The sequence below is a fragment of the Micromys minutus genome (genome assembly GCF_963924665.1).
Source record: "Micromys minutus genome assembly, chromosome: 7".
NCBI classification, from domain to species: domain Eukaryota; kingdom Metazoa; phylum Chordata; class Mammalia; order Rodentia; family Muridae; genus Micromys; species Micromys minutus.
The window spans coordinates 70,959,635-70,984,936 of record NC_137976.1 but is presented as its reverse complement, the minus strand read 5'-3'; the positions used below and the strand labels follow the sequence as shown (position 1 = coordinate 70,984,936).

The window sequence follows — 25,302 nt, the reverse complement described above, 5'->3', positions numbered from 1 at the left end:
CGAGTGCTTCTAATGCTACTGAACGTACACTAAGAATGGTTAGGAAATCAAGTTTTATATTGGAAAACAGTTTTTTGAGGTTTTTTAAAGGAGGGCTTCATTTCTTTTCTCAGTTGGGGCTTCATCGTCCAGGGTGAGGAGATGTGACTGAACATTGCCGTGACATCAGAGAATCCTTCTGAGAATCCTTCTGAGACTCTACATAAACTTTCCCAGTGGGCCTGCCAGCCAGGTTTTCAGCTGTTTATCTGGATTATCTAACCTATGTTCTCAGGAGCTCAGGATTCCGAAAGTCAAGGCTTTATGGAATCTTCTTGAGTGTGAGTTTGGGGAATCTGTCCTCGGGCCTGCCTTCTTGGACCGAATGACCCTGAATGAGCTATCATTTTATGGTAAATGAATTGCTAGGGGACGCACCCATTTGTTTTCTGTTGCCTCCCCTTTTCCATCTGGCCCCAACTTCCAATTACACTAGATTAAGCCAAGGTACCATTTTCAAGTTTTCTTTCTGTTGGTATGATCTACCAAAACACTGTCTCAAAAACTGGAAGTAAGATTGCCATGTATCGGGCTAGAGATACAGCTCAGTGGTGAAGAGCACTGACTGCTCTTCTGGAGGAAAGGCTTATCTGCTGGTACACTCTATCACTGAGAGAAGGCAAGGCAAGAACCCAAAGGCAAGACTATCCGCTACTACATGCAGCATTATCTCCAGCTGAGAAACTCACTCTCAGCCAAGGATGTACAGCAGGAACTGTGGCGGCAACTGCTTGTTGCTCATTTGCAGCTGTAGAGGAATGCTAATCCAGCAACATGGCTGTTTTGGCAAGAAACTGTATCCAATAACCTTCTAGATCTGTGTGATCAGCTGGAATGCAGACACACTGCACACCTTCAATCCCCCTGGCTGGAATACAGGCATGCCCTTAGAGTACACCTTTAATCCCTAATGATGATTATAGAAGGAAGCAGCCATGTTTAAAAGTGATGAAGGGCAGACAAAGTGATGAATCAGAGAAAGATTTGACAGAATAAGTCAGAGATAGGATAAACCCAACTCTCATGAGAACAGCACAGGAAAGAAAAGCAATTTAAGAGCAGTGCAGAGAGAGCTAGTCAGCTGGGAACCAGTTCGGTCAGTACGGTGCACACAGGCTGTTGAATTGTTTGTGAATCCTGTTCAGTCTGTAAAGTTTCTGCAGTGCACATCAACAGAGGCAATTGAAGCTAGAGAATAAAATGGAGCCAGAAGATTAGAATAAATTGCCAGAGTTAGTATGAGGCCAAGCAGAGCAATTCAATGAGAAGCTAAGAGAAGCCAGATTGAATCAGTCGGTTTGGAGACAAGTTTGAGCCAAAACAGCTAAGTTGAACCAGCCAGCCAGAGATCAGAAAGAGATTGAAAGGGTAATCTTATTTAGCAGTAAGCCTTCAAGACATTTATATCTGGTAAATAAAAGATACATTTACATACAGGCTAATGTTTCTCTAGCTTCCTTATACTGTCCAGTGATGGTACTGCCAATAATGGGCTAGACCCGCCTACATCAATTAAAAATCAACAACCTTCCCACAGACATGCCCATAAGTCAATCTGATCGAGGTAATACTTCAATTGAGGCTTCTTTTTTCATATGACTTTAGTCTGTGCTGTTGACAGCTAAAGCTAACAAGAACATATCTCTAACATTAGGCAAGTTTAGACAGTAAAACCAACAAAGAAATAGAAACATTCTGATAATTCTACCTGTTGAGGATTTAAAACGCTGAAATACAGGGAAAATATGGCATAAACCAAGGTCATGAACACCGATATTTAAATGAATAAATCTAGGTGGGTCAGTTCGTTCTAGTATCACCTTGACTTGGCCTAAAACACCTAGAAAGAAAAAATCTTAATTGACTTCATCAGGTTGGTATGTTGGACATGTCTGAGAAGGGCTGTCTTAATTATTAATTAATGCAGCTAGATTCAGCTCAGTGTGGGTGGCACCATCCCTGAGAGAGCGGTCTTGGGCTGTAAAAGAAGTCAGTGAGAGAACCATCAAGCAATGTTCCTCCCTGATTCCTGCCTGCAGGTTTCAGCTTTGAGGTTTCCCAGTGATGTGTTGTAACCTGGAAGTGTAAGCCAAATAAAACCAAGTTGCTTTGGTCACAGCATTTCTCACAGCAGCAGATATCAAACTAGAACTTGAGTTCAAAGCCTCCTAAGAATACCCAGGGAGGAGCAGAATCAAGATTTTGTTAGTGACATTTCAATAATGTCACCAGAAGGGACTAGAAAGTAATATCCTGAGCGTGGCGGGATGTCAGGGTATAAAGCTGCAGGTAAGATTAAAAGAGACCCAACCCCATGTTTCTCTCATGCCATTGTTTCTCTAGATGTCGTACAATCCATTTATAAGGTGGAGCTCAGATGAATGTGGGCAATCAGTATGACATCCAAGAACCTATGGCTTCAGAATTTCCTCATCAAAGAGCTATGTTAGGACTAAAAGAATCAAGAAAGAAATCACATCTGTGGGGAAGATCACCATGTAGTCCTTAGGGTCTAAGATTTGATTTAGAAAAGGCTTAGATGCTATGTGGTATACGTGAAAATGGCTCCCGTAGGCTCATACATTTGAATACTCCACTGGTGGAACAGTTTGGGACATGTGTCACTAGAAGTAGGCTTTTGGGTTTCAAAAGACTTCCACCATTCCCAAGCCCATCTCTGCCTCCTGCTTGCTGCTGAGATGTGAGCTCTGCTGTTCCTGCTGCCAGGCCTTTGCTCTACCATGATGGACTCTAACCCTCTAAGACTTTAAGTCCCAATCAGATACTCTCTTATAAGTTTCCTTGGCCATAGTGTTTTGCCACAGCAGCAGAAAAGTAATTAATATAAAGGGTAAAGATGGGTTTGGCAACACCTTCAAATCCCAACACTTGGGAGGCAGAGGAGGGCAGATCTCTGAGTTCAAGGCCAGCCTGGTCTACAGAGTGATTTCTAGGACAACCAAGATTGCACAGAGAAACCCTGTCTCAAAACAACAACGATAACAATATAAAATTATAGATAGATAGATAGATAGATAGACAGACAGACAGACAGACAGATAGATAGATAGAAAGAAAGAAAAAAAAGAAAGAAAAATCTCTTGCTACCAAGCATGAAAACTAACTTGAGTTTAATGTCCAGGACCTACATGGTAGAAGGAGAGAGCTGATGTGTGAAAGTTCTCTTCTCTCCACATGAGCACTATAGCACTTGGGTGTACACACACACACTCTCTCTCTCTCTCTCTCTCTCTCTCTCTCTCTCTCTCTCTCTCTCTCTCTCTCTGTCTCAAGAAATAAATCCAATTAAAATGTTTTTTAAAAGACAGAGTTTATAATGGAAAGCTTACCATGTTTCAGATATTGGTGGAGGGAGAATTCTGTGAGAGAGACAGAAACCAAAACTGGGATGGCTGCAGAAAGACATGACAAAGAATGAACAGTCAAAGCTTCATCAAATATAGAAAGCAGATTCTGATGGTATCTGCCACCTGCAGATTTTGTCATTTCTTGTGGATGGATGTCCATATGCAAGTGAGGGCGGGCACAAGATAAGACAAGAGCTGTGATTGGACAGTGAAAAAAGGGCAGAGGCAGAGTTTTGAGTGGAAAGAGAGATAGGAGAGGAGGGAGAAGAAACCAAAATGGAGGAGAAGGATGACCCACTCCTGTGTGGCTTTAAATAGCCATAGGTGGATATGAATATCTTATAAGGGATGAATAATTACAGGACAATTTGTCATATCTAGGTGAGCAGTTTATGTCAATATCAATTGGCTCTGAGTTTATTGTGTAAACGTTTTGTGGAGTGAGAATTTACTGATATAAATCTGATTGATAAATTCAAGCTTCTAGAGTTTTGATTTTGTCGGGTTACTGGGAATTGTGACAGTGTCCTCAAGGGGGTGGATGCTGGGAAGGTGAGCAGAGTCCACAACAGAGAGTCACAAGAGGGTAGTCACTGCTGGGGCCAAAGAGTAGCAGGAAGTTGCATGGTGACTTGTGCTAACTCCTTTTTAATATTTACCGCTATATTTCCCTTTGACAAGTAGGAACTGTGCACTTTCCTGGCCTTACACCTACTCAAGATGCTCCTTAAAATAGAATTAGCATTTTATGTAAAGTCAGCTCCTTGGCAAAGTGAGTGAACCTCAGTTAAGGACCCAGAACTAGTGCTGAGACATCCAAGCAGGCGGCAAAGCCTCAGGAGCACCTGGGAAAGCTGAGTTGTCCGGACCTCCTTGGAAGGAGAAAACATGAAGGAAATGTTTTGTGTACAGTACCTAGTACTCAGCAAATACCCATCAGATAAACCTTCTCTGGAGGGAAAAACACAAGTTCCCAGACCTGTCATTCCTTAAATACTACTGGAACTTTTCCCCCGTTTTTATGGTTATTTTATTTATTGACATTTCAAATTTTATTCCCCTTCCCGGTTTCCCCTCTACAAAGCCCCTATCCTATCCCCCTTCCCCCTGCCTCTATGAGGGTGTTCCCCCACCTGCCCACTGCTACTTGAACTTTTAAAGAGCAGGGATTTTTGTGTTTATTTTTTATAAAGATATAAAATTGGTATTTTTTAAAGTTTTAGATACTGTGGTGATTTGAATAAAAATGCCCCCCCTAGAGGGTCATAGATTTGAATATTTAGTCACCAGGGCATGGCACTTATAATTATGTGTGCCCTGGTTGGAGGAAGTGTCACTAGTGATAAACTTTGAGATTTCAAAAACCCCAAGTACCTCCACCCCTATGCCTGCTGGTCTGAGTGTAAACCTCTCAGCTACTTCTCCAGCACCCTGTCTGCCCACCAGCTGCCATGCTTCCCACTGTGATGATAATGGACTATAGCAGTGAACTGTTAATCAGCACTGAGCTTCTGGCAGGTTGTACACACTCTGCATCCACCCAGGAGCTCTGGATTCACAAATGAAACACACACACACACACACACACACACACACACACACACACACACAGAGCAATATTTTTAATATATCTTACTAGCTCAATGGCTGGGTACTTCCCAAACCTCCCCGTGGCTAGCATACACTCCCCTCCGATATTCCTGAGTTAACACTTTCTAAATCTATATTTTATCTTTGCTGCCCTGTTTCCTTCTGGGCAGCCCTCCCATGGGGCCACTTCCCCTTTGTACCTACATTTTGGCTGTCTCACTCTCCTCCCATTCACAGTATGGTAGGTCCTATGCCCCTCTTATGGCGGGATTCCTTCTTCCTCTCCCCTGCGTTTCTTGCCCTGGAATTCTAAAAATTCTGCCTCTTTCACTCTTCCCAGCATATTGACAGTTGGCTCGTTATTGATTAATCAAAAACCAATTGGGAACAGAGATCCTCAGCGCCTGGACATGCAGTTTCCCATGTGATTTGGGGAGCCAAATTAAGACAGCCTTAGAACCGAACCCCAACAATGGGCTAAACCTCTGAACAGGCTCCAGTTCAATGCTTTCATTTATAAGAGTTGCTGTGGTTATAGTGCTCGAAGCAACAGAACACTGGATAAGACAGGTACGTAAAATTTTCGAATCCCCAAAAACCAAAAAACATCTGTCACTACGCACTTTCCCTCCTCAGTGTCTTGAGTGTCTGCCTGCCAAATCACAAATCACCAGAGATCAGACCTTAAAGGATGAGTAAGCAGAGACAAAGGGTGAGACGGATGCGGTTCCTTCGGACCTGCCCCAGCCTTGCTGAGAGCAGACTGGGAAAACATGCTTCAGTTGTAAGCTGCCTGGTGACTCAAACCCTGTGGCCTGGATGTAGATGGCAGTGGGAGGCACGTGCAGCTGCCTCATGAGGCATTCCAGTCTGGCACCATCTCGACGTTTGCTCCTGTTTGATGGACATCCTGCTCTTCCACCTGTACCTGATCTCCATGGCCTCCTCTGTCACCACTGTCACTGTCCTCTTGAGCATCTAGGCAGACGGCTACCTGGGAACCCCCTAAGGATAATCTCATGTTTGCAGAAACCACCCAAGCACACACGCCCATCCAAATGTGAGCTTTGTGGACCTGGAAGCAACCTCATTTTAAATCCAGGCCTTCTATGCGGTTTCAGAGCAGACAAAGATATACCTCTATACCTCTAAGTAAGGCGTTGGCTCCTGTATGAGACTACCTTCTTACCTTATCCCAGGAGTCTTCTTGACTCCCATGATTCTGTTCCCAAACTACTTTCTTGATAGACTCACCTCAGCAACCCCCTTTGCACAAAGTCCTAGATCTTCCCACAGTTAAAAAGCTTGAGAGTCTCCTGCAGCATAGATCAGAGTGAACAGATTTGGATGTGTTAGATGGCTAGTCACCATGGATGCCTTCAACTCCGATGAAGTGGCTATTGTCCCCATCAATAACCACCCTCCCAACACCCCCCCCCCATAATACAAGAAGAAAACAGGCCCCCAGCTGCTGAGGAGCTCCTGTCCCAACTCAGCCCCCAACACTGAGCATCTCCCTCAGTTTCCATCCCATACCCTAGATGAAAAAGGTGGTCGTAGGAAGCCCCACTCTGTTGAATATCATCAATAAAGTTCACCACACTTGCAAAAAGAAAAGGAAACAAATCTTGGCCTGAGAGTCCCCTTTTCATTTCACTCATTAGGCATGTGAAAGTGGGGGAGGGGTGGGAGAGGAGGCACCAAAGCCTCTTAGAAAGAATTATGATACAGATTAGTATCCAAAAAAAAAAAAAAAAAAATTCGGCTCCCCTAATTTAAGATCCAGAATTAATAATATTCCGAAACAAGGCCTCTCTGTGCCTTTTGTCACAGCCTGGCATATGACTCACCCATCATTAAGCACTTACAGTTTAGCATAATCCTATATCATTGCTGACAGTGTCTGTGTTGCAATTTGGGTTGACGTATGTTTCATATTCATGCTAAGAAAAGAGCATGAAGCCGAAGAAAGAACATGTGAGATGGAATCTGCTTGGAACGGGAGAAAAATGAATACTCTGTATGAAGGGCATCCTGCTCCTGGCACTGACCCTGCCAATTTGAAAATCTTTTTCTACTGTACCATCTCCCCAAGAGCTGCCTTGGACAAGCCAAGGTTCCACTGGACACTGATGGATGTGTTGACATTTAGAGAAACATCTCGCATACAACTCAAAGACGATCTTGTATTTTTAGCAATGATTTCTTTTCCTTTTTGTTTACCCTGCTATTTTCTGTCTTGTCCTACTGGTCTCAAGACTATGGCTTCAGTAATCCTCTACCTCTGTCTCTGGACAAGCTGCAGCAGAAGGTGTCCATCGTTTATCCAGCTTTTGCCACTCCCTTTAAGAAACCAGGTCATTCTGCCACGCCATTGATCGACAGGGTTGATTTGACTGATTGGCTGGCTAAGTGGGTATCCCTTTCCTCCCTCACCGCTCCATGTGTGTCCCTCCTGAAGCTGTACAGAGGAGGATAACCTTCCCTGCATAGCGGAATTATTCCTTATACAGTATTTTCTGATTTCTCATCTCCACTGCCCTTCTGCAAACTCCTTCAACCCTGTTAGGTCATTGCAGATACCCAAGGAGTAGTGAGGTTGCCAGAATCTACCATGTTTGAGGCCAGAGATCTGATCAAGAGTCAAAGCCACTGCAGGGCTGGATGCTGAGTCAACAGAACACACCTGGACCTGTTCTTCCCTTGCAGCATCCTGCTGGGGCTCAGCAGTCTGTAGAGATCTAGAGTGTTAGCCACAAATTCCTGCAGCATTCCAAATCACCCATTTTCCTCTGGCCCCAGGTCTTTGATCTACATTTCTGTCCCTTCATTCTTTTGGGGGATCATTATTCTCTACTAACTCTCTTTTCGCCCCCCCCCCATTTTTTTTGTTTTCAGCTCTTTAGTCTCCAAAATTTTATTAAGAAGTTCTGACCACCCCCACCCCCGTTCTCCAGGTATATCTAGAACATGTTGAAAATTGACTGTACACTCGAGGGCTCAGACGGAGAGCTGTAATACGCAACTAAGTAAATGACTGCCTCTGTGATATTGGCAGTTCCTAAACTCACAAACTTTTATAAACTGGGCCTCCAGAACAAACAGTGATATTCCTGGCTTTGGTTCCCAAGCTGGGTCCATCATCCTCTCTTGGAACTGTGGTTAAAGCACTGACATGGGTAAGCTTGGCAGGCCATGCCAAGGAGTACCACTAAGAAATTAAACCACACACAGATCTAGTGTCAAAGGTTTGTTGGGATAGGAGGGAGAGTAAAAGGCCGGCCTTGAGTGGGGACATGGGAAAGAGATAGACAGACAGACGGAGAAGAGAGAAAGGGGGAGAGAGAACCTGGGGGTACCTGGAGCCTTTATGGGCTGAACCTAGTGTACCTGACAGTGGCAGGTGATGACAGTAGCTGTCACTAGGTCTTTGAGGGCTGGCCAGTGAAAATGACTGATTTCTAACAGTATTAGACTGAGCACCAGTTAAACGGTGAAGCAGATTCTATTCTTGGTCAAGAGTAGCAGATGGGAATCCAGGAGTGGTGGCGGATCATACTTCCAATTGCAGCATCTAGTACATAGACAGGAGGGCCAGGAGTTCAAGGTCATCTTTGGCTTCAGAGTAAGGCTAGCCCAAATCACAAGATTTTTTAAAATATTTATTTATTCATGGAGGGTGGGAGTTGGAGTCTCTGGGATGGAGTTGCAGACAGTTGTAAGCTACCTTATAGGTGCTAAGAATTGAACCCATATCCTCTAAAGGAGCAGCCAATGTTCTTAGCCACTGAACCATCTCTCCAGCCCTGAGATTTTGTCTTTAAAAAACAAACCAGTAGCTGGGTGTAGTGGCTCACACCTTTAGTCACAGCACTTGGGAGGCAGAGGCAGGTAAATCTCTGTGAGTTCAGATCAGTCTGGTCTACACAGTGAGTTCCAAGACAGCCAGCATTAAATTAATTAATTAAGCAAATGGCTTGATGGCCACCATCTGTAAAACTGGGAAGGCAGAGCAGCAGCATTAGGCTATGCTCTAACCCAGCTTAAGCTATGGTCTAACCCAGCCTAGGGTCATAAGTGTGTTACACCAGAAACATGGATAAATATGTTCCTATCTTTCCACATTGTCAGAATTTATTAAAGAACAAATTCACAAGGTACAGTGATTTCAGTAGCAGCAACTTACAGGTGATTTCTACTTTCTTTTATAGCCTAACCAACTTGAAGACAGATTTTTATTCTAATATAAATTATTAATATTAACTCAGATCATGTATTGCACATCATATATTACTAGGCAGACCGATGGATGGATAGGTGGATGGATGGATGGATGGATGGATGCGCAGAGAGATAGACAGACAGAATGACTAAAGATATGGCTCATTCATTAAAGAGGCAACAGTATCAGAGAATGTCAAAGTTTCAAAGAAGCCTGAGAAAACAAAGCAAAAGGCTCTAGCAGACCACAGCATGGCAGACATGGCAGGCCTTGCCCTTCCCCTTTCTTTCCTCCTTGCTGAAAACAGATTACACTCATAAATCTAGCCACCAAAGTCTAATTCCTTATTCAGCCTTTTCTTCCTCCTGAGGCTGACTACCAGGGTCCAACTATTTAAGTTTTGAGGTCCAGCAATCAAAAGCTCCCTTTGGCTCACCTAATTAACACTCCCCAATTAAAATTAAACATCTCATTCTCTTTTTTTTTTTTCTTTATAAACTGCCTTTTACTTATGGGCCACATCTGTCTTCTCTCTGTCCAGAAGCAGTCCTTTATCCCTTGGGGCAAAAATCCCTTCCCACCCCTCTTGTTTCTTTTCCCTTCTCCATCATCTTCTGTATCTAGTCTTTGTCTCTTGTTCTGTACCCTTTGTCTACATGGGGCAAATAAATGTCCTTTGTACTGAGAACTTGGAGTATGCTGTGCAGACTCTGGTCCTTTCAGAGGGCAGTAGAGTCTCTGTACTGGCAGCAGACCTGAGTGTGCTGGAGGTGCACAGTCAGACTACATGGCAAGAGCAGAGCTATAACCTGGAGAGAAACCAAGAGCAGGCAGGCAGAAAGGAGGGCATGCAGATAGCAATCCCAGAAGGCTGAGTCCGTGGCAGGAACCCTGAGCTGAAATCCCCTGGGGCAGCTGAGTGTTCTTTTCCTGTTGGTTCTGGACACACTGGATGCTCTGATAACAGGTTTTGGGGGGCTGATGCCATTGAGGTACTAGGCATCTACTTATTTATAGGATTCAGGTGAGAGAGTTCTCAGATCTTGTTTCTCCTGACATGATTTTAATATGGCCATGCGTCCTTACAGCCCCACATCAACCCTAGTAAATTTATAGTATGTTATCCTTTCTACTCCTGGGAATATGTAATTTACTTGTATGTGCTAGGGATAGGGGTGACCAGACCATACTATACTCAAATAGAATCAAAATATGTTTGTAGAATGGAGTTTCTTAAGTCAAAGCAGTCTGAAAAAACAAGTTGTACTGTATCAAGTAATTTAGAGCAGAGAACAGCCTGGTCTTAACCCCTGATCTACGTACAAAATTCAAGGCTACCCAGAGCTTCATAGTGAGACCTTGACCCAAAAAAAAGAAGCAAGGGAGGAAGGAAAGAAGGAAGTAAGGAAGGGGAAAAGAAGGAGAAAAAAGAGGAGAAATTGAGGATAAGTTTGCAAAACAACCTATGAGCTCTTTTGGGTTCTAGACATACAGTTAAAGAAATGAGGAAGTGGAAGAAGCTAATGGGTTTGAACACTTAAGTGTGCTCTGGGAAGGTGTGATTTTTCACCTTTAGCTGCCACTTCTCTCCTTTTACAGCTCTTTCTAGTCATTGCACAACACTTGCAAGTGTTAGAAGCACTTGAAGGTGTGTAATGAGATCAGGTTGCGCCCTGTCCTAAGTTACTCCATGTTGTGTATATGTGCTGTACACTTTCCTCAGTCTGGTGTGTCTAAGTTCTCAGGGCTGGCTTTCCTGTTGGGATTTTTGGAGGGGAAGGGGGGGTAAGGATAGCTTGTTGGGGGGGGGTGCCGGTAAGGATAGCTTGTACTAAAGTGCATGTGTGCACTTGCCTATGTATGAGGCTGTGGAGGTGAGAATCTGACTTTAGAAATAAATTATAAGAAGGGTGACTGTACATCAAGTTGTCTGGGAGTATACTTGTGATGGCTATTCTTGATTAACTTGCCTACATCCAGAACCAGCTAGATCCAAACATCCGAGCACACCTTTGGGGATTTTCCTAACTGGATTATGTGGGGTGGGAAGACCCACCCTAAGTCTGTGTCACACCTTCAGGTGAAAGTCCATATTAAAAGAACCCATGAGAAATTCATTTAGGAAAGATTTCTGCTATTAATATGCTTCTCCTATTATCATTATATATATAACTATCACTAGGTATTAGCCCACCCCTTTGAGCAGATCTCTATAGAACAACAAAGATATACTATCTTGTAGTGATGCTATATAGACAAATAGATCATAATTCTATAGAATTCCTTATTTGATTCAAGTAATTTTAAGAAGTTTTAAGAGAGGGTTTTAGTTGCTAAAAAGATGTAATAAAGTTAGAATCAAGACTAAGATGTGCCCCTTCCTCAGAATAGTAAGTACAGACTTCTGTCTTAGTAAGGGTTTTACTGCTGTGAAGAGACACCATTACCAAGGAAACTCTTATAAAAGACAACATTTAATTGGGGCTGGCTTACAGGTTCAGAGGTCCATTATCATCAAGGGGAACATGACAACATCTAGTCAGGCATGGTGCTGGAGAAGCTGACAGTTCTACATCTTCATCTGAAAGCTGCTAGCAGAACACTGGCTTCCAGGCAGCTAGGATGAGGGTCTTAAAGCCCACACCCACAGTGACACACCTACTCCAACAAGGCCACACCTTCTAATAGTGCCACTCCCTGGACCAAGCACATACAAACTATCACAGCTGCATAATAAGAAATATTATGAACTTTCATAATCACACCAAAAAGAGAAATATACTTGAGACAATTTTGTGTTCAAGGAAAAAAGTATTTAGGTCCAAGGATAAAGCCACAGTTGTGTACTCTGATAAGGCAAGGCCATGTAAAAATATTGTTTTGAACTTTTAATGAGTATATTATAATGAAACACTGCTTTGAACTTAATATCAACATTCTTCTGTACCTCAAATTCTGTGTAACATTTTATCTATGAGGTAATTCTCTAAAGAACTTTTTGTCTAAGAAGATTTAAAAAGACTAGAGAAAAGAAATAGAGTGGTTGTCGGTTGGTTGAATAGTTTGGTTTGGGGACATTTGCCCCATCCATCACTCCATCCATCTAAATGTATATGTGTGTCTATGTGTTTGTGTGTAAGTATATGTGTATGTATGTAAGCATGCATGAATACTTGTGACAGACAGTCAGGCCAGTTTATCCAGAGATGTTTCTGGCAGATTCACCAGAGAAAGGAGCACCAGCAATAAATCTTTTCACCTAATCTCCTGCTGTTCTATTTAAGGACCCTAGGGGCTTTCACCAGCATTCCACCCACCCACTCAGGTCAAGCCCCGGCCAAGTTCCATTCTCCACACACAGTTCTCAGGAGGAGCAGGAACACTGTTGAAAAACTGCAGAATGTACTGACTGTACTGACCCTCTGGTCCCAGATAGAGTTCAAATGCCTGTCATAATCTGCACCTGCTTGCTAGCCAATAGATTCAAAGGTCAGTATGCTTAGCCAATAACTTTAAACTGTAATCTTGCTGCTGTAACCTGTACCCCTAAAAAGTATAAAAACTGCTTGTTATAGCCATTCGGGGTCACCTTCCAGTCACTCGCCATGAGGGACTGGTTGAGGGTCAACCCCGACTCCCTGGAAAATAAACCTCTTGTGTTTGCAGCGAATGGGGGTCTCCCAGTAGTTAAGGCCCACTTCGAGTCTTACACTATGATGAGATGCTGAACTGTTTCTCGCCTCAGAGGAACTCAGACAGGCAGGTCAGCTACCAAAGCATAGTAACTTAGACTCAAGACAGAAAAGTATTTTATTATTATACAGCCACCCAAATATCTGACAAGCCCAAGTCTCACCTCCACTGACACTCTTCCCCATCCACTACCTCAAGAAGAACCAAGCAGGAAAGGAGAACTGCTGGTGCTGGCCCCAGCCTTTGTTCGTTTTTATTTTATCTTATTTGTTTAGATGCCTATTTGCATCCTAATGAGAGATGGAAAGAAAGGGTGTGGATTTGGGTGGGTGGGAGTTGGGAAGAGAAAAACATACTCAGAATCTATTGCATAAAAAAAGTCTATTTTCAATTTAAAGCCAAATCCTTCCAGATAAGTCATGTAGAGAAACATACACAGCCTAGAAACCCAATCAAGCGATGTACCAACAAGAGCAAAACCATCATGAGATGTACATGCCAGAGCAGAAATTAAGTCACAGAAAATAAGAGAGAAAAACAATGAATTGCTCAGAGCGATGCTGAGCTGAAGAGCACAGTTCTCAGGTTACCTTGGCTCTGGTAGACTGATTTCTACCACCTGGGTGGTCTTCGTGTTTTGGTATGTTGAGAGCAGAGGTTGCAGGCCCTTTCCTGGTAGCTCCCTTTGACCACTGCACCTGGGCCTGGTCTGCTACTACAGGTCTGGTGTTATACATATGTAATATATATGAATACACTGTAGCTATCTTCAGACACACCAGAAGAGGGCATTGGATCCTATTACACATGGCTGTGAGCCACCATGTGGTTGCTGGGATTTGAACTCAGGACCACTGGAAGAGCAGTCAGTGCTCTTAACCACTGAGCCATCTCTCCAGCCCTCTGGTGTTTTCGAGGCTGACTTCACTTGCTTTACTTTACTTCAGTGTGGCTTTCTCCAGGGCAGCTTCACTTGGGAGGCAAGAGGAGGGCTAGCTTGAAGAGGCCTTCTCTATCTTTGCTGTGAATCTCAGCTTTCTTGCAGAGATCTCTCCGGCATAATAAATATATTTCTAGCTCTTGTCTCCTGCAGGTTATGAGCACTGCACACATCATTCTTCAGTTTTCCCTCACTGACTTTCAGTGCTGAGCTACTCGCAAACCTCCGGGGAAGCTTTCTGCATGCTGTGATTGCCCCAGTGAAACCGAAGAGACTCAGTGGCACCTGAGGGGCTTGGTTTCTGGCTCCTGGCTTGCTTACTAAAGCTACTGTCAGAACCGGAAGGTTCTACTACCCACAAAATTTACTCAAAACAAGACAGCTGAGACTAAAATAAGAGAAATTCTGGGCTGGAGAGAATTTTTTAAAGCCCATACTTGAAGAAAACAAAGCAGACAACTGTCTCAAAAAGAATTTCCACACCAGCAAGGTGCTGCACACCTTTAATCCCATGCAGGAACAGAGGAAGGAAGAGAATAAATCTGTTGTAAGTTTAAGTTTGCCTGATTTACATTTGAGTATCATGTTAGCCAGGAATATACAGTGAGACTGGGGGGCTGAGAGGAGGGTATGTTGGTTTCCTTTGCTTTTTTTTTTTTTTTTTTTGTTTTGTTTTGGGTGTTGATGGATGGGAGGGGTGAGTCGTGGTTTCTCCATGTAACCCTGGCTGTCCTGGAACTCTCTCTGTAGACCAGGTTGACCTCACACAGGTATCCTCCTGCCTCTGCCTCCTAAGTGCTGGAGACCTATCTTAAAAAGAACAACAACAAACCACCCAGACCAGGAATATAATAAAGCTCAGTTGGTAGAGTACTTGCTTGGGGTCTGGCCAATCCAAAGCATCACAGAATTCCTTCTTGGTGATACAAACCTGTAATCCCAGAGTTCAGGAAGCAGTTAGGTCAGAAGTTCAAGGTCCTCCATGGTGGTATAAGTATCTAAATGACATTGAGCCAGAAACCCAGTCTAAGGGGGGGAAACCCACATTTTCAAAGATTTCCTTTATAAAGGACTAGCAATACCTGTAACGTGCATATGGTCATTTTTATCCACTATCTTTTGATGGACAGTGATTTTGTTCCCATAGGCTATCGTGACCAATACTGCGATGAATGTGTAGATCTTCTGGACTCTAGACTTACTTTTGGGATGTGCCTAGGAGAGGAACTGCTGAGTCATCTAGTTGTATTTTTACGTTTTTGAAGAATTGCTGTACTGTTTTCCTGAGTCACAGTTGTTTTCCCCATAGACTGTGAACGGGTGCTTCAGGCTCTTTACATCTTCACAAACATTGTCTTTCCTTCTTTGGTTTCTCTTTTTCCTTCTATCTCGTGATCAGCATCAAGACATGTCTAAGGTAATATCCCAGTGTGGTTTTCATTCCTGTTTCCTAATGATTAGTGAGGCTGAGCATTTCTCAGTTGACTGGTCATCATTTGAATATCATTAGACACTTGTTTTACAAATTGGATTACTTGGGCTTTTTGCTATTGAATTAAAAGAACGCCAGAGACAGTTTTGATTCTAATCCCTGCTGAGGTTCATGGTCAGATGTTTCCTCCCGCTCCATGAACTGACTGCCTGTGTGTACTGTTCTCTTCTCACTACTAAAGACCCTGACCCTTCACAAGTGCTGTAAATCTGCAACTCAGGTCATTATAAACACGACCATGTTTACTACTGTGTTTCAAATAGTCTCAAATTCTGTTGTGAACTGTAATGTAAAAATCTAATATTCGGATGTCCGATATGTGGCCTTTCGGGGAGGTCATGACCCAGAGGTGTGAGAACCACTGTAGCTCTCTCTACTGTGCTTTCTACCTTGGGCCTCAGAGTCATTTCTTCCCACCCCTTCAGCACATTCTAAGATGACTGTGATCTTCCACTCTGAACAAAGTCCCCTTCACCTTCCAGGTCTTACTGTTCTCCCTCTCTTTAAGCAAAAAGTAATTAAATTGCATGAACTTTAGAAAGTATATGTGAGCTAATAGAAAGTTACTTATTTAACTTATGGCTTCAGGTACAACAGTGACACATACCAGTAGCATCAGGGTGGCCTGACATCACCAGTTAATGGTAGAGAGTAACATTACTGACGAGAGAAAGGTGTGGAAAAGTGAGAAATAGCAGTTATCCTGACTTCTGTTGTGCATAAAAACTGCATGAAGAACGTTGACCAGGGGAGAATGAATTAGAATTAGAAGGGAGTGACTGGAGAGAGAAAATCTATTTGGAAGTTTCTGGAAAGAGATAGATAATAAATAAGGGTATGAAACAAAATTTAGAACATAGTGTTTGGAAAAATCTAAATGGCTTACAAAAACCACAAGGAACTTTACTGTTCACAAATAAATCACTGGATTTTCTGCCTTCCAAAATCTTTCTAAGACTTCCTGGGATTATTTTGCTACTGATTCGAGCACAAAGATGCTCAATAGGATGTTCTTCCCCTCATCTCAGCCCAACTCCTTACCTACCTGAAGCACACAAGGCATACTAGGAAGAGAAGAACACTATCATGAGCTCCCTACTACACTCGTCAAGCTCATAAAAAGAAGATATTAGGTATTGAAAACAATGTAGAAAAATGGGGTATCTCAGTCAAAGAGAGTATTAAATCTTTTTTTTTAAAGTTAAGAAACAAAACATAAAGTCTGGGACAATATGAAAAGACCAAATCTACTAGTAATAGGAAAAGAAATAAAACAAAACAAAACAAACAAACAAACAAACAAACAAAAAAACCACAGGTAGGAGGCACAGAAAATATTTTTAACAAAATCATAGAAGAAAAATGTTCCAATCTAAAGAAGAAAGTGCCCATCAAGGTACAGGAACCATATAAAACACTACATAATAATCAAAACACTAAATCTACAGAACAAAAAATATATATTAAATGTTGCGAGGAAAAAAGACCAAGTAACATATAAAGGCTGACTTATCAGAATTATACCTGAGTCCTCAAATGAAACTATAAAAGCAAGAAAGGCCTGAACACAGACATTCTACAAGCTCTAAGACCACAGATGCCAATCCAAACAACTATGTCCAGTATAACAAGAAATAGCCTTTGAAGTCTCAGAAACTCAAGCGTTCCACCATAAACTAAATTTAAGCAGTATCTGTTATGAAATATAATACAACAGGAGAACAAGTACCTGGTGGACCCATGCATAGTGCTCCCTGGGAAATCATACCATGCAACAGATATGGTAATGAGAGGTTTATGTGTGAGAGTGAGGACCTGGGGGAAGGATTAGAGGCAGACAGAGGGAGAAGAGTCATGAGGGCAGAAAGTGGGGACAGAGGAGGACAGAAAGGGGGAGAGAGACCAGCTGTAAACACATGGGAACAGAAAGAGAGAGAAAAAGAGAGAGAGAGAGAGAGCCAACCATGGTGGCAAGCAGTCCTTTTATTTGGCACACCTGGCAGTGGCAGGTAATAACAGCAAGTGATGATGTAGCTGTTGCTAGGTCCTTGAAAGGAGTCTAGTGGAATCACCTATAGCCAACAGTATCTATCTACCAGACCTCCTCTAATAAAGATACTAGAAAAAAAAAAAAACTTCAGTCCAAAGAGGTTAAACATGTCCAAAAAGACACAAGTAATAAATAATCCCAGGCTAGTAAATCAAACCAGAGGAGAGGAAAAGGGGAAGTTCACACCCTGAGAAAAAGCTAATAGAAATTAACAAATACTGCTCATTGATAATTCCCAATATCAGTGATCTAAATCACCCAATTTAAAAAAAAAAAAAAAAAAAAGACTAACAGACTGGACCTAACATGATCTATCTATCTGTTGAATTGAAGAAACACACTTAACCATCAAGGTTAGAAATCACTTCTGGGTAAAAAGGTAGAAATGGTATTCCAAGTAAATGGGCATAAGAAGCAAGCAGGTGTAACCATTTTAGTACCTAACAAAAAACCTTCAAAACAAAACTAATGAGAAGAGATAAGGAAGGACATTAAATATTCATAAAAGAAAAAATCTACAAGAATATTGCAATTCTAAACATTTAAGTTCCAAACACAAGGGCCCCCAAGTTCATGAGACAAACACTAATACAGTTAAATCACATATTGACCATGTCTTAGTTAGGCTTTTTATTCCTATGAAGAGACACCATGACCACAGTAACTCTTATAAAAAGAAAACACTTTATTGCTGCTGGCTTATAGTTCAGAGTCCATTATCATCATGGCAGGGGAGACATGGTGCTGGAGAAGGAGCTGGAAGTTCTACATCTGGATCAGCAGGTAGCAGAAAGAGACAGTAAGCCACTAGGCCTAGCTTGAGCTTCTAAAACTTCAATGCTTACTCCCAGTGACACTCTTCCTCCAACAAAACAACACCTACTCCTATAAGGTCTCCCCTCCTAACGGTACCACTCCCTGTGGGCTTATAGCGGCCACTTTTATTCAAACCACCATATTCCTATACCTGGCTCCCAAAGGCTTATAGCAATATCATAATGCAAAATGCATTTTGTCCAACTTTTAAAAGTCCCCATAGTCTATAATAATCTCAAGGTCGTTTAAAAGTCCAAAGTTTGTTCCAAGACTCAGAGCAATTTCTCAACTATAAAATCAAAACGAAAAAGCAGATCACACGCCCGCGCATGCGCGGCGCGGACAGCGAAATGAGTCGGGACTCTGGCTGGCGCTCAGGGTCTGCCGGTCGCAGGGGTCGGAAGCATCGGAGTCGCAGCGGCAGCCGGGAGCCATGGGCGGAGCAACCGAAGTCGGCGACGGGAACAGGAGCGGCGCCGCGAAAGAACGCAAGCAAGCGGCGCAGTCGAGGGCGCGGGTCAGATTCAGAAGGAGACCATCAGCAGAGGTCTAGGAGGCGAAGCCGGAGCCTGCGGCCACCCCGACAGCACTCACAGGACCAGTCCTCCCACTCTGACTCAGGTGAGGAGAGGGCACAGGGCTCCCGGGCCCGGAAGCGTCACGGGCGCTCCGCTCCTGGTCTCCAGGGTCATCAGCATCTAACTCCGCTCCCGGAGTCCCGGGACAACTGCCCTGGCCATGAGCCAGCAGCAGAGCCTGCAGGAACGGCTGCGCCTGCGGCTGCGGGAGGAGCGCAAGCAGCAAGAAGAGCTGCTCAAAGCCTTGGAGACGCCTGAGGAGAAGCGTGCGCGGAGACTGGCCAAGAAGGAAGCTAAGGAGCGCAAGAAGCGCGAGAAGATGGGCTGGGGCGAGGAGTACATGGGCTACACCAACACCCACAACCCCTTTGGGGATAACAACCTGCTGGGAACCTTCATCTGGAACAAGGCCTTGGAGAAGAAAGGCATCAACCACCTGGAAGAAAAGGAGCTTAAGGAGCGCAACAAGAGGATCCAGGAGGAGAACCGGCTGGAGCTGCAGAAGGTGAAGCGGCTGCGGCTGGAGCGGGAGCGGGCGAAGGCCACGCGGGAGCAGGAGCTGGAGCTGCTGCAGCGGGAGAAGGAGGCAGAGCACTTCAAGACCTGGGAGGAGCAGGAGGACAGCTTCCACCTGCGGCAGGCCAAGCTTCGCTCCAAGATCAGAATCCGCGATGGGCGGGCCAAGCCCATTGACCTGCTGGCCAAGTACATCAGTGCCGAGGACGAGGACGATGATCTTGCCGTGGAGATGCACGAGCCCTACACCTTCCTCAGTGGCCTCACGGTGGCAGACCTGGAGGACCTGCTCGAGGACATCCAGGTGTCCATGGAACTGGAGCAGGGCAAGAACGTGGATTTCTGGCGGGACATGACAACCATCACAGAGGATGAGATCGCCAAACTCCGAAAGCTGGAGGCCTCCGGCAAGGGCCCAGGTGAGCGTCGTGAGGGCGTCAACGCCTCGGTCAGCTCCGACGTCCAGTCAGTGTTCCAGGGAAAGACATACAACCAGCTGCAAGTCATCTTCCAGGGCATCGAGGGCAAGATCCGAGCTGGCGGCCCCAACCTGGACATGGGCTACTGGGAGAGCCTGCTGCAGCAGTTGCGTGCACACATGGCCAGGGCCAGGCTCCGTGAGCGCCACCAAGATGTTCTCAGACAGAAGCTGTTCAAACTGAAGCAGGAGCAGGGTGTGGAGAGCGAGCCGCTCTTCCCCATCCTCAAGTCAGAGCCCACAGCCCGCCACAGCCCCGAACCTGAGGAGCAGCCTCCCAGCCCCGGGACTTCAGTGGATCCCGTGGACCCCGTGGAACCCGAGGAGGCCACAGCAGCAGGGGAGGCAGAGGGCGAGGCAGAGGGCGAGGCGGTGCTGATGGAGGAGGACCTGATCCAGCAGAGCCTGGCCGACTACGACGCCGGCCGCTACAGCCCGCGGCTGCTCACAGTACACGAGCTGCCTCTGGACGCGCATGTGCTGGAGTCGCACGAGGACCAGCAGCACCTGCAGCTGTCTCGCCAGCAGCTTCAGGCCACAGGTGATGCGAGCGCGAGCCAGAGCGCCGAAGACATCTTCTTCCGGCGTGCGAGGGAGGGCATGGGGCAGGACGAGGCGCAGTTCAGCGTGGAGATGCCACTGGGTGGCCGTGCCTACCTGTGGGCCGACAAGTACCGGCCGCGCAAGCCGCGCTTCTTCAACCGCGTGCATACGGGCTTCGAGTGGAACAAGTACAACCAGACGCATTATGACTTCCACAACCCTCCACCCAAAACTGTGCAGGGCTACAAATTCAACATCTTCTACCCGGACCTCATCCGGAAGCGCGCCACCCCCGAGTACTTCCTGGAGGCCTGTGCGGACAACCGGGACTTTGCCATCCTGCGCTTCCACGCAGGCCCGCCCTACGAGGACATCGCCTTCAAGATTGTCAGTCGCGAGTGGGAGTACTCACACCGCCACGGCTTCCGCTGCCAGTTCGCCAATGGAATCTTCCAGCTCTGGTTCCACTTCAAGCGCTACCGATACCGCCGGTGACGCCTGTGGGCTTGCCCGCCCCGCCAGCCTGGCCCCTGGACAGCTCTCGGGTGGGAAGGCTGAGAGGACCAGCTCTGGCCTTCCCTCACCAGCATGGTGCCAGCCACAGCCCCTCTGGCAGATCCCTGCCTGTCTGGAAAGAATTTTGAACTGTTTGGAAAGACTGTTTGTTTAAGGTGGCAGAAATGTCTTGTTTTCACGGACTTGTTCAACCATGGAGCCCCATGTGGTTTTGATATATTTAATAGAAATCTTAGTAAAAAAAAAAAAAGCAGATCACATACTTCCAACATATAATGTCCCAACATATATACACATTCTAAAGGAAAGAAAGCAGGTTAGTGAGAAAACACTAGACCAAAGCAATACCAAAAACCAGCTGTGCAAACTCCAAACTACATCTCTAAAGCGCTCCTCAGTTCTCAAACTTATCTCAGCTTTGTTGACAACAGCATGCTTCTTTCTCTTGGACTAGTTCCACTCTCCGTTAGCAGCTCTCCTTGACAGATATCCTATGACTCTGGCATCTCTAACCTTTTTGGGTTACCAAGGCAATCCAGGTTGCACAGTTCATACAAAGGCCTCTCTGGGCCTCCATGCAGGGAAACCCCTGACATAGGCTGGCCTCAGCAGCTATCCTGAAACTGGATGCTTAGGTAGGCTGGCCGTGAACTCAGAGATCTGCCAACTCTGCCTTCTAAGTGTTGGGATTACATCTGCTCTGAGCTTTTTTTAAATTGGAAGTTTAGTTGGATGGTATCTTGCCCTGAAGTCACCACTTCCTTTTTTCTATGCGGCACCAGGCTTCTCTTTAATCTCCCTATCTCCTTGAACACTGGATTTAGCTTCATTCTACTTGCTAGTGCCTCTTTGTCACAGGATATTTGAGCAAACTGTGAACCCTGAGATTGTGTGGTTTACTGAGGGGGGGAGGGGACCTGTTTCTGATAGTGGTGTGACTCAGCCTTAGCACACACCTTAATCCCTTTGGCTGGAAATCAGACCTGCCTTTAATACACATCTTTAATACCAAATCATGAAAGTAAAATTAGTTTGCAAAAGGAAGCACCCATGTTTGAAAATGATGTCTAGTTGAGTGCAGACAAAGTGATAAGTCAGAGAAGGATTTGACAGAATAGGATATGCCTAACTTTCAGAAGAACAGAGAAAAAAGAGAGGTGACTTAAAAGAGACAGTGCTGAGAAAGAAGAGAAGAGGGGGCAGTTTTATTGGGACAGTTGTAGGGAGACAGTTGCAGAGAGAGAACAAGCTAGACACAGGTGAAGACAGAACAAGCCAGAGAATGAGAAGGAGCCAGGAGATAAGAACAGATTGCCAAAGTTAGTATGAAGCCAAGAAAGAAACCAGATTAAATCAGTCAGCTTGGAGGAGAGTTTGAGCCAGAACAGCTGAATTCAATCCATAACCAGAGATCAGAAAGAACTAAAAAGTAGTGAGCTCATGTAGCAGCAAGTTCCAGAGACTGAAAAGATTCTAGGCCTAGATGGGATTTTATAAAGGTTAGAAGCTTCCAGGACTGGGCCTAAGTTAGCAGCAGACGGAAGCAGTGAGTCTCTAAGAGATTACATCAGAAAAATAAAAGACACTTTTACACTTTTACATGTTGTATTTCTCCTTGCCCAGTTTGCTCCTCTTCATTATAGATCTTCACGAGCGTGAACATTAATAACCACACCACAGAGTCAATTCTATGGTTCTGAAATTTCCTCTGCCAATGCCGTCAACCCAAAACTCTGCTTCAGGCAGATTTTTTATTGGGGGGGGGCAAGGGCATACTTGGAAAGCAGCCACATTCTTTGCCAAAATGCCACAAGAACAGTCTCTAGGCTGCATACTGAAATCCCTCTCCCCTGAAACCTCTTGAGCCAAGTCCCTACAGTTCAAATCACCCCAGCACCACTGTCTTCCATAAACCCACTATGATGGCCAGTTCAATTTGGAAGTCCACATTCCTCCAAGATAAAGCGTGATCAGGCCTATTATAGCAAAACTCAGTCCCTGGGAACAACTTTTGTCTTAGGGTTTCTATTGCTGTGAAAAGACACCATGACCATGACAATTCTTACAAAGGAAGACATCTAACTGGGGCTGGCTCATAGTTTCAGAGGTTTAGTGTAGATTTATGTTAAGGCAATACATGATAGACAGGGACAGAAGGCGGGAAAAAGGAGAGGAAACGGAAGAGGAGGAGTCAGGGAGTAAATCAGAGGAGGAGGGGTCAGAGGAAAAGTAGGAGATGACTGAACAGGAACAAGAGGACTGTTCACGGTGAGAGAGATTTCTTAGGAGGGGAATAGAGAATGTAGTGGTAAATCTGCCCAAAATAAACTGCAGTTTGTTCTTCTAATTAGTGAGTCCTGTTTTCATTGAATGGGTTTATTTAGGTTGAAGAGGAAAATGCAACAAATTGGCAATTGGGTTGAAAAGGATATTGCAACAGTTTAGTCCATTATTATTATGGTAGGAAGCATGGTGGTATGCGTCAGCCATGGTGCTAGAGAGTTTGACATCTCCATACACAGGCACCAGAGAGAGACAGTGAGCTTCTGATCATGACAAATGCTCACACCCTGATAGTGGGTGGCCTCAGTCCTCCAATCTCAACAATAAATGGGCTACCCGGACAAGAACCAAACAGGGAAATGCTGGAGTTAAATAAAGACATAAATCAAACAAACCTGGAAAATATCTACAAAAGACTTCACCCAACCACATATTGTGGAACTTCTCAGCAGATCGTGGAACTTTCTCCAAACCTGACCACATACTTGAATACAAAGAAGTGTCAACAGATATAAGAAAATTTAAACATCACACTAAATTCTAGCAGATCACCATGGATTAAAGCTGGATATCAACACCAGAGAAAAACTATACAAATTGATGAAAACTAAAGAACTCATTAGTGAATGAAAAATAGAACAAGGCAGAAATCAAAAAGAAATATTTTAAAACATTCTACCCTCCTGCTCTAGCTGCAGTAACGCCATTTTGTGCTAGGCACAGAACAGGCAGGGATGGAAAAATACTGAAACAAAAGTGAGCCAGAGGACAGCCCAGTCCCTGTAAAAATAAGATATCTGCGGATGACCACCTGGACCAGAGTGAAGACAAAATATTTTGTCTTCACATGTTAAGGCAAGGACGAAAAACTATACCCCTGTCCCAGAAGAGGAGCCAACGCAGCTCTTCCCGAGAACTTGAGGCTTGTCCTCAGTTCACCCTGGCTTCACTTAAACCAGCCAATCACCTCCCTGTAACTATGCTTCTGCTTCTGTACCTTGCTTCTGCCCCTCAAGCCCTATAAAAAGAGGACTGCCCCTTTGTCCGGCACGCAAGTCCTCTGAGATACTTTGCTGCCCCAGGTACCTGTGTAAATAAACCTCTTGCTACTTGCATCGGAAGTGAGTTGTCTCGCTGTTCCTTGGGACGGGTCTCTTCAGACAGAACATACCCCTCCAGGGGGTCTTTCACTAGAATTGAATGAAAATGGAAATACAACATGTGCCCAAATCTATTGAACAATGAAGGTGGTCCTAAGAGCCATCTTCATAGAACTAAGTGTCTGCATCAAAAAATTACATCTCATATTCATAACTGTGTGACTGGAATGCCTATTCCTGGTTGTCAATTTGTCTCTATCTGGAATGAACCACAATCCAGAACTGGAAGGCTCACCTGTGATCCTGATCGTGAGACTGGGAAATACAAGTTTCTGACCTGAACCTTGGCATGGAGATCTTGAGACATAGTGGCTATTAATCCCAGGAGACTAAGGCAAGGAGATCTCTGAGTTCAAGGTCATCTGGGACCAATCAAGTCCCACATCCAGGTGTGTTGGTACACACCTTTAATTTGGGACACACCTTCTGCTGGAGACCTACATAAAGACATTAGAAAAAGGAAGATTCTCTCTTCTTAGTCGGCCTGCCTTGTGGAACTGAGCAACTGTTAGATCCTTGGACTTGCATTCACAGCTGCTGCTGACCATTATTGGGAAGCTGGATTACAAACCATAAGTAATCAACACATTTCCTTACTATATAGAGACTACCCATAAGTTTTGTGCCTCTAAAGAACCCTGACTAATACAGTGACACACCTGAAAGCTCTAGAAAACAACAAAAATTCATACCCAAAGAGGGTTTCTAACAGGAAATAATCAAACTTGGGGCTGAAATCAATAAAATTAAAACCAAAAATGGCAGTACAAAGATGAAAAGAAATGAAGAGTTGGTTCTTTGAGAAAAATAAACAAGATTGATGAACCCTTAGCCAAATTAACAAAAGACACAGAGAATATCCAAATTAACAAAATTGGAGATAAAAAGGAGAACATTACAACAGACAGTGAAAAAAATCAGGGAATCATAAGAACATACTTTTGAAATCTATACTTCATCAAACTGAATAACCAAAAATAAATTAATAAATTTTTTCATATATGTGTGTGTGTGTGTG

General features: G+C 44.3%; 1 protein-coding gene across 1 annotated transcript; it reads left to right on the top strand.

Moving 5' to 3' along the window:
- Nucleotides 1-18,539: 18,539 nt before the first annotated feature.
- LOC308422698 (splicing factor Cactin-like) lies at nt 18,540-20,820 on the top strand (the record flags this gene model as incomplete). The annotated part of the gene is given in 5 exon segments (XM_080919353.1): nt 18,540-18,638; nt 18,640-18,702; nt 18,705-18,878; nt 18,881-18,907; nt 18,913-20,820. Coding segments are annotated over 5 exon segments (2,271 nt in total).
- Nucleotides 20,821-25,302: the final 4,482 nt, after the last annotated feature.